The sequence below is a fragment of the Dicentrarchus labrax genome, unplaced genomic scaffold (assembly GCF_905237075.1).
Source record: "Dicentrarchus labrax unplaced genomic scaffold, dlabrax2021, whole genome shotgun sequence".
Lineage (NCBI taxonomy): Eukaryota > Metazoa > Chordata > Actinopteri > Moronidae > Dicentrarchus > Dicentrarchus labrax.
In genome coordinates this window covers 1,099,122-1,109,439 of record NW_026136715.1, presented here as the reverse complement: position 1 = coordinate 1,109,439, position 10,318 = coordinate 1,099,122, and the positions used below count along the sequence as shown (strand labels likewise).

The following is a 10,318-nucleotide window of genomic DNA, read 5'->3' as shown; positions in this document are numbered from 1 at the left end:
ACTGGCTGAGTAATTATCAGCTGAATAGTGAGTAAGACAGATGGAGATGATTGTCAGGGCCGATACTGAAGAAGTTTATTACCTCTCGTGTGTGTGTGTGTGTGTGTGTGTGTGTGTGTGGCTGCTGTTTCTTTAACTCACCAGTGGGGGGGCAACACTGATGTGCAGCTGTTGAGCTGAACCCAAATAAACATGAAAAATTCATACACTATAACGAACCCACACAAACACTGAAAATATTCACACACACACACACACACACACACACACACACACACACACACACACACACACACACACACACACACACACACACACACACACACTATCCGTAGCTCATTCACAATGTGGACACTCACACACTCACACTCGCTGGTAATCTGACCTGTGTTGGTTTGGGGTGAAGAGATCACTGAGTCCTCTGCAGCTAAAAGGAGAAATTGCTTCATCTGCATGTGACTCTCTCTCTCTCTCTCACTCACACTCGCGCGCACACACACACACACACACACAGTTGATTCATGACTTCCCAGTAACTGTTGATGTGTTAAATGTTGTGTACACACTACAGTTGGACAATATACTAACATTTTTCATCCGGCCACCGTTCGTCCTGTGATTGGCGATGTATTTGCTTGTGGTGGTACTACCACCCCCCGTGTTGTGGACTCTGTGTTGTGGACTCTGTGTTGTGGACTCTGTGTTGTGGACTCTGTGTTGTGGACTCTGTGTTGTGGACTCTGTGTTGTGGACTCTGTGTTGGACTCTGTGTTGGACTCTGTGTTGGACTCTGTGTTAACCTTTGACCCTCAACCCTACATAGAGACACATAGAGATCAGTCCACAGGCAGCAGAGGAACAGAGCTGCACTACAACCCGTTCACTCTCTGCTGATAAAAAGTGAAATAAATGTTTTAAATGCATCAGAATCTTAGTTATAGAACCTTTTGAAATGTTTTAGAAGTTATTTAATTTTGTAATATGACCTCACTTTGGAGGTCGATTGGCGCTTGCAGAAAGTCGTTGCACAACCACCATGGAAATTACTCCGAGGGATTAAAGCTTATGAGCAAGAAGAACAGCGTGTTATAAATGTGTGTTTTGGCGAAGTTTCAGATCACCCGAACATTTTATCTTAAAAAATTAAAGCTAAAATATGTCTGCAAGCTCTGAGAATCCACTGTTACCAGCAATGTGTCCGCAGGAAATAGTTCCTCAGCTTGAACATGCAAACCACTGTTTACACACACACACACACACACACACACACCCCACACCCTGTCTTTGTGGTTTGGATGGTGATGCAACCTGATAACATCCTTCTGTATAAACGTCAGAAATTATGCCCGCTCACTCATCCAACTGCTGTTTGTTAATATGCAGATCACATTCCTTCTGTTGGGAAAACCAGTACAGAAATACAGAAATGTGTGACTTTCAGAATAAAAGCAGTGGGGATGAGACAGTGGTAAATGCCTTTTGTCAGTTATATCCACTGAATGAAAGCTCGGATTAATAAATGTAATAAATAAAACTAACAGGAGAAATAAAAAGAGAGATTGAATCAGGGGCCGCTGTCATCCTTCTATCCAACATCGTTACTGAGCAACTAAAACCTGCAGATTACCAGCAGTAGCTTAACTGCACGATTTGTCTGGAGAAAAGAAAAAAGCGTCTTCAGCGCAGCCGACCTTTCAACTGGAGGTCGTTACATCCTGTGGAGGCGATTGGTTAACTCTTGTCACATGACCTGTGCTGCATTCTGAGGAACAACTCAACATCTGAGCAGCTCCTAATGTGCTGAGAGAAATGACCCCATTTCATCCTGTGTGTGTGTGTGTGTGTGTGTGTGTTATGAATCCGTCTGGAGCCTCGAAGGTCAGTTATGAGCATGTGGAGCTGCAGAGTTCCTGCATGAACACACACGTGACTCTGATAGTCGTCTCTATTTTTGACAGGATGGTTTAATTTCACTGGAGACACTGAAGGTGACACGTGTGTGCGTGTGTGTGTGTGTGTGTGTGTACGCGTGTGTGTACGCGTGTGTGTACGCGTGTGTGTGTACGCGTGTGTGTGTACGCGTGTGTGTCCGTTCACATGTCAACAGACTGTGTTACATGTTACTGTGAAGGCCAACATGATCCTCCTGCTGACGTCTTTCTCATAATGTACGTCACATTTTTGAGCCACAGAAGTCATAAAAATGCAACAAACTAAAACAGATTTGAACCAGAAATCAATTAATGGATTGATCCTGTAATGGTTGTCTGCCAGAAGCTGTCATACATTGACTGTTTACCATCCTCTGTTTAGATCTTGGTGCTTTTTAACTCTAGATTTGAACCGGATGAAGGATTTTAGTCATTGGAAGTTATCATATATATCTTGCAGCGGGGATCCATCCCCCCTTTAATGCATTAGCGTCAATCTAGGCAAAGATCTAACAAAAATAAAATCACCATAAATCGAGTCCAGAGAAAATTTAAGCTTTTGATATTAATATAATCTACTTCAAAATGTAATGCCTAGTACTAGTAGGAGTAGGTTTATTATTTTTCCACCTAATAGTATATGTATTTGCTTTTACACCTGTATTGTACTCATATCTAATGACATTCACAAAAACATCCGACCTAAAGGCTTCACAGCTCAATATTTCATGCAGTACCTTTTTGACGGTCGTGCTTTTATTTTGAAAATGTCACCAAACCAACCATAGATATATATATATATATATATATATATTATATAAAAAAAAAATATACTGAAACAATATCATTTCATCACCAGAAATATACTTTTGTAACATTCAATATCATAAAACACATTATCACCTGTGAAATATTATCCCTTGCTGTTTGTTTTTTTTCATTTCTTTTGTTCAAACGCCCATAAGCAGCACAAAAGTCCGCCATCTTTAGAGCTGATCTGAATGCGGGAAAACTAATTTGGCGCTTCAGATCCCCGCTCCAAGATGGCGGCGGTTTTGACGTATGCTTACAAGCCCAAGGCGACATCTAGTCAGTGTATATATCTATGGGAAGTTATAAGCTGACCTGTAATGAACCTGAGACACTTCGTTGTATAAACTGTTAAATGTGTCCGTACTGGGCCCACTGGTCAGTTATATGACTGTTTGTTTGTGCTTTCCTATTTTGTCAAGAAAAAATGGAAAATGATTTCTCAGAAACAGTAGGAACCCAGTCTCATGCATACAACCTGCATGAGACGCACACTCAGAGATCCACGTGCAGTGTCACTGATAGAGAACAAGGACTCAAATAAAAGCCCCGCGCCGCGGTTGTTATCCAAAAACAAAAATATTATTTCATTCAGATGTAGAAAAAACATTTGTGACCATTATTCAAATAGTTGATATATAATTGATTAAAGCAGCAGTGGATTATACTTATAACAAATATTTTTGTCATATTTGCTGAAACTTATCATCTGTATATACTGAAATGTATTGAAGGTTTATATTAGGGCTGTCCCAGAATAAGAGTTATAGTAATCAATAGTTAAAGCCAATAGTGGACTAGTCATCATGTTTCTGATATCACTGTATTGATTAGAACCTGTTAACCAGCAGTAATGATTGTGAATCAGAACAAGCAGTAACACAGTGTAACATCACACAGTCTGGTTGTTCAATAACTTCCAACTTCACTGAAACTGATCAGACTGATCGATACGATGGATGATGGATAACATTAACAGTTACTGATAATTAACTAGCTACAAACTGGCTCCTCTTCCTCCTCTTCCTCTCCTGTCGCTGCCTGAACCCACCGAGTCTTCATCCCCTGAGTCAGAGTCCTGGTCGGAGCCGCTGGACATCAGCCGGCCTCCGTCGGTCCGCCCCGCTCCGGTTCTGTGGCTCATTCGGGCCCCGCTCCGGTTCTGTGGCTCATTCGGGCCCCGCTCCCCGGCAGTATCCCCCCCCCGTCCTTGCAGCTTCCAGTCCGGGTACAGACAGCTAATAGGACCGCTAACTAGCTAACAGCAGCTAGTACAGTTAGCATATGTAGCAGTGCAGCGATCAGAGACTTCCTGTGTTACAAGAGAAAAGGTCCCTGTTGCAACAATCCTCTGATAACAAGTCAAATATTTGGGGAAGCCCTAGAAAAGCTTAAGGAAGCTTTAAAATACGTGGTGACGCCTCAGTAAAGTCTGTGTTGGAGACATTATTTATATTTGATACCTTGTTAATTAGTTGAGTAACTTTATATACACAGTGTGTGCTGTAATGTGACGTGTTTCATATTGCACAGCCTTATTCTGATGCATCAGTGCTCTCGCTCACATGCTCATTTGCATATACGTTACCATGGCTACAAGATCCTACTTTATACTTAATACTTTTTTAACAAATCTTACCTACCGCAGCTTTAATCATTTTCACTCTAGATACTGAACAGAGAGACGCAGAGGATAGAGATTGGATGGTCGTTTTAGGTTGACTGAAGCACTTTCTGTTAATCGACCATATTGATTAATTGTTGCATGTTCTGATCAGAGTGCACAGTAACTGACTGTGTGGGAGCAACAGATCAGAAAGCGTTGCGGAGGCATTGATGGAGCTCTGTGGTCAGTGGCTGCTGTGTTGTTCTGGCTCAGTGAGGCTCCTTGTGGCCTCTCTGAACCGAGACCTCGTGCTGCTGGATTCAGTTCAGAGCAGTAAAATCAGGTTTTATGGCCGAGCCTGCCCAGTCAAAGGTCTGGAGCTCAGCACCTGTTTCACTCCGTCACAACTCTATAGCAGCTAAAGTTAGTTTACCTGCTTCAGTCCGATGACTTCTTTTATTTTCTGACTTTGTTTCCTGATATCTGAGCGGTTTCAGCCTCATCCTGACTTCACTATGTGGATAGAGATTTAACATCATTTAATATTGGTGATTTAATAAAAAACAGGATTTTAATTTTTTCAGACCTTCAGGAAAAGTTTTTACTATAAAGCCAGAAATCTCTTTCATCTTCGGTCACACCTCAGTATGTTTCTGTTTCAGTATCTTAACTGAGCACAGAGTGATAACTGACTTTCAGATGAATTATTCCCAAAAATGTCTCCATGTTTAAACTCTCCACATCTACCTTTGCTTCATAGTGACACTGACATAGACAGGTGTGAATACCAAGCGCTCCTCCTCTCTCTCTCTCTCACACACACACTCACACACACACACACACACACACACACACACACACACACACACACACACACGTTTGGTATGAACACCTGTTGGTCTCTGAGTGGGCGGAGCCAACCCAGCCAGAAACCAACTTCAGCAGCAGCCTCACAGGAGTTTAAATGAGGGCTGCAGGATACAGTAAAAACATCATATTGTTTTTGTTTTAGTAGATATTTTGATGTGATTAATGTGGGAATGATGATTTGCATAGAGAACAAGATTTGTCACATTTTACCTTCATCACAACACCATCATTGACCAAAACCCAGCAGATAAACGTAAAACACCAGAACCGTCTCTTAGTGTTTCCAACAATCACCAACTCTGGTTTGGTGGAAATAAATCCTTAATTCACCGACGTAGATGATAAAAACAGCAGTTTCAGTCGGAGCAGACCGGCTATGGAAACAAACCACAGAGAGGCTGCGATACAACACAGGCAGAGGGAGAGAGACACCATGTGACTCTGTGTCTTTATATAGAGAATATAATGTTAGCTGATATATTAATGTTTCTATACAGCCTGTAAAGTTTTAGTGAAATATTCCATTTTTTTTTTTATGGCTGAACTGATATTTATGTTCTGCATCATTTCACACACATTGTTCTCCTGAATCCAGGAAGATTTCTTTCAGATCTATACTGAAACTTTAAATGAGTTTCTGTGGATTTAGTTTGGACAAACATGAGTTAACAAAGTGAAATATTAACACGCTGTTGTTGGTTTTCAACAGAAACTCCGTGACGCCGGTGTCGAGGTGCCAGAGGCCGGGAAGAAGGGAGCCGGACCGCAGGAGGAGAACAAGAATCTGAAAGAGGAGGTGAAGACTCTGAAGGAGGAGCTGGACACCACCAAGAAAGGTAGAGGAGGAGGAGGAGGAGGAGGAGGGGGGAGGAGGTTCAGCTCCTCTACGAGCCAGAGCCTCTGTTCCTAAATCCTGGTTCAGAACTAAAGGTGGTCTGTGTATGTAAAAGTAAAATACTCTGATAACAGTAAGTAGTCACAGTATGTTTTAGTCTCATAACAATGAATATTATAACTGTGTGTGTGTGTGTGTGTGTGTGTGCGGCCAAGCAGGAATGTAACACACTGTACAGCCGTTATATTCCCGCTCTGTGTCCTGCAGCTCTGCAGAAGTCCGACAGTGACGTTCGTGCGATGAAGAAACAGGCGGAGAATCTGACGGTGGAGTACGACAGACTGCTGGAGGAGCACAGCAAACTGCTGGTAACAGACAGACAGATACAGACAGACAGTCCCTCTGTAATACCTGTAATAAAGCAGCTGTATATGAACTGAAGCAGCCTTATAGAATGATGGCTCTGCATTAATCTGAGATCTACTCTCAGAAAAGGAGTTTGTGAGGTTTTTGGATGAAAATGAACATTTGTAGAGTCGGAATTGTTGATGGATATTAAATCATCCTTCCTTGCCTTGCTCACCCTCTAGTGTGAATAAACTGCAGGTTACATGGATGTTAAATTATCGTTAATCTTACAACCATGAGAAGCAGGTAATTGTCATATCGTGCGTCCCTAAAACTCGAGATGTCCTCCGCTGTGACTGACCACACAGAATGTGGGTTCCGCCGCTGCCCGTCTGTCGGGTCGAGCTGTGTAGTCTGAAATGTGATCAGCAGATTATATTTGTTTGGTTTGGGCCGCTTTAAAAATTTCTTTTTTAAATTCCAAAAGGATAAGGGGGGGAGAAAAGTTTATTGTAGTGAACTAAAACTAAACGAGGTGTGAAATGGAAAGAAAATGAGTCTTAAACACTAAGTGAAACAATAACGTGTACTTATACAGGAAGCGTCTTTAGTTTTTGTCCGTGTGGTCAAATTTGTCAACACGACATCAAGAGGTGATGGTTCATCTGTTCATTGAGACTGAGTCAATATGTTTGTACTGTAACATCTGCTCTACAACTAACTGAATATAACAAACTAAATTAACTTTCTCAGCTCCTGGCTAATCCACAAATGGGTAAAGAGGTGGAGCTGAATGAAGCCTGGTTACTGAAACCACCTGTCACTCAAAGCGGCGACGCCCCTAATTATTCATAACTTTAATCCTTAATATCATTTGAATTCTCCTAGAGACCAGAAGGCTGTAAACATGTTTATTTCTGCTGTAAAGACCTTTAAATATGAGGCCTTATGGAGACTCACTGCTGGAGCCTCTAGTGGCCGTTAGAGGAACTGCAGAGGTTATCAATAATATATGTGTGTGTTTCCCGCCCTGTTCTCTGTCTGCAGGCCACCAGCGACAAGAAATCCGACTAAGAATGACGAAGACTGTTTCCAGCTCATCTCCATCTTCTTCATCTTTTTCATCTTTCCCGTCCCGCTCGGCGACGGCGATGTCACTTCCTCTCTTTCAGATTAGCCGACCTCACCGGGCTGCGATTGGTTTATTTCATGTGGTTTAAAAATGTCCGACCGTTGGAGCTTCATCGGGAGGAAACTGTCAACTGAGGAGGTTTCTGTTCTCTGATCTGATCATTCCCCGTTTACTGAACCTGGACCTCGGTCCTGGTTCCTGCAGCAACAGATTCATTCCAAAATCAGAGGTCCAATGTCCTTTAAGACTCCCGCACATTATTGCACATTGTGGATTCGGATCGGTTAAAAACGTCTCGGCTTTGTTTGAGGAATCATCTTGTTAAATTTGAGGTTATAAATGTGTCTAAAACTGACTGTATTTTGAAATGAAACCGATGATGGATGAATGTGAACCGACCGAATGTGATTGATCGGCGTTGCACAGGTCACTCTGTACGAGCAAAACAAAAGCTGTTCATGTTGTTTACACTCAAATATTCGCACTCATACAGGAAGATAAAGACCTTTGTGTCTTTAATAAACTGAAGCATGTCCACATTTGTGTCAAATATCTTCTTTTCTCCTTGTTTTGGTTGCGATTTCTGCTCCGGTTCCTCGGTTAAAAGCTTTCTTTTAAAGGGTTAATGTGTGTTGTTGTTTTGTGACTTTGAGACTGAGATTTCCTCTCTGATGAAAACGTCTGCGGTGTCCAACCTGCTTCAAACTGTCGTCATATTAAGTTGTTTTAGATCAGTTGCAGAACGAGGATGGGTCGCACCGGCTGGTCTTTACTAATCCTGGTCCTAACGGAGTCAGTCTTTCTTAAGATCAGTCTGTAGAATGAACTTTGTCGGTTGCAACAACCAAACTTAAACCTTGTCTTAACTACACCGGTATTAGCGACTACGGCTATTGCTTAGCAGCGTGTGTTGCTTTGTTGATAATTTGCACCAAATCATTTGTAATTTGCAGCAACGTTATCATGGAGGATCAAAGAAAAGACAATTTCTCACACATTGAGATAATAAAATGAATAAGAATAAGTTGAATACGTTTTTTTTTTTTTAAATAAATCACACCAAATTACGACCGACTTAAGACCAGATGTAAACCCTGTTGGTGCAACCGACCCTGGATGTTTTTTCGAGGTTTGAGCGTCTGTTGTTTCCTAGAGAGTAAAAATCTCCGTCTGAAAGCGTTCACTGTGTTGTTGTCGGGTGGAAGCCATGAGTGTGAACCTGCAGCTGTGGATTAAAATGTGATTGAATGCCTTTATCTGTTGTTGTTTTTCTTGAAGTGGAGATTCTGAGTCATTTGTACCAAACTCAAGTCAGATTTTAGTAAAAAGTAGATGAGAATGAATGTAAACATGTTTTAAAAAGGGAACAGATGAAATAGTTTGTGAGGCAAACAGTAATAAAACATTAACGTTCACATGATGACTTATTATTTACTCATCATGCTGTTGTCTCGGAGGCCTTCCAGAGGCACCGAAACTTCACTCTGGGAAATTTGATCGCCTAACTTTTGGATTTCCTCCTGATTAAAGTCGACGCCAGCCCCTACGGCTCTAGCTTCCCTCTGTGACAATCAGCTTGTAGTTCTTTGATTAATTAAATTCAATGTTTTCTTTGGAAGCTGCAGCACTAAAACACTCAGACTGTCCTTCAGGCTGATCAGTTGCCACAGGTCCAGAAAGGAGTGGAAAGTTCCTTGGATAAAAACGTTCTTCCTTTCCGTCACTCTCTGCGTAGGTGTCTGGGGTATTTCTGAGTGATAATGAAGTAATAATTATGGTCGGAAAGCCCATTTTTCTTCTGAGTAAACATCCAAATGTTTCACTTTATGTGGAGTTTTTCTGCAAATATGACAAAAAGTTCTCACTTTAAATAAAAAGTCATAATCCAAGGTTTTCTTTTAATTAAGGAAAACCCTTAAAGTCTGTGTGTGCTACTGTACTGGTTAGACTGGTATATGTGAATTATTGGAATTGAAATAATTTGTCAATTTGTGGCTTAAATTGTATTATTACAAAAGAGAGGCTGACAGTCTGTATTCCTAACTGACTACTGTTCCATGAATCTGTCAATTTGTTGATTAGAAGAGTTTTTTTGGTCCAGTAGATGGTGGAAAGCGATCACGGAAACAAAGATATTCAGTTTACTGTCAGAGAGGACGAAAGAAACCAGCAATATTCACATTATAGAAGCTAAATCAGAGAATTTCTTAAACTCAATGGAGAAAAGCATCCACACTAAAATCTGTGCAAACATTTTATTTATTTTCTAAGCTTTTCCTTCTTTGCCTTGATGAATGTCTTTGAAAGCTTTCAATGTGTGTTATTCCACAGCCATTTGTAACCTTTGTAGCGCCCCCTAGTGGTCGAACTGAATGAAACTATATCTTGTGAGTTTTGTGATGATCGGCCCAATGGTTGCTAACTTACGTTTGTTTATTTGCTGAGCTAAGCCCCCTCTGAGGCTCACCGGTCAATATCTTCAATGCTGAATCAGATATTGTATAGCCGTATGCAACTATTGATCGGTTCCGTCCAAGCAGGCGGACCGACTGTTAAGGAGGAGATGGCAAAAATGGGTTTTAGGAAAAATTCTAAATGACGGAAAAAGTCTAAAAATGGAAAATGATTCTTTAAAAAGGGAAAAAATTGTATTTAAATGTTTACATCCTGACGGCTGGACGAACAGCAACAACAAGGAGTTTGGTCTAGACCTGCCCTATTTGAAAGTAAGTAGTAAATAACTTCTGTTGTGAATTGGCGCTATACAAATAAAATTGAAATTGAAA

At 41.2% G+C, this 10,318-nt stretch overlaps 1 protein-coding gene across 4 annotated transcripts in view; it reads left to right on the top strand.

Moving 5' to 3' along the window:
* The window catches only part of bcap31 (B cell receptor associated protein 31), a 17,196-nt gene extending 8,408 nt beyond the window's left edge, over window positions 1-8,788 (top strand). For all 4 annotated transcript variants that reach the window (XM_051425264.1, XM_051425263.1, XM_051425262.1 and 1 more), the window contains exons 6-8: window positions 5,927-6,053; window positions 6,320-6,420; window positions 7,448-8,788. In XM_051425264.1, coding sequence (XP_051281224.1) covers window positions 5,927-6,053; window positions 6,320-6,420; window positions 7,448-7,474 — 255 coding nt within the window. In that variant the 3' untranslated portion in view covers window positions 7,475-8,788. The remainder of the gene's footprint in view (window positions 1-5,926; window positions 6,054-6,319; window positions 6,421-7,447) is intronic.
* Window positions 8,789-10,318: the final 1,530 nt, after the last annotated feature.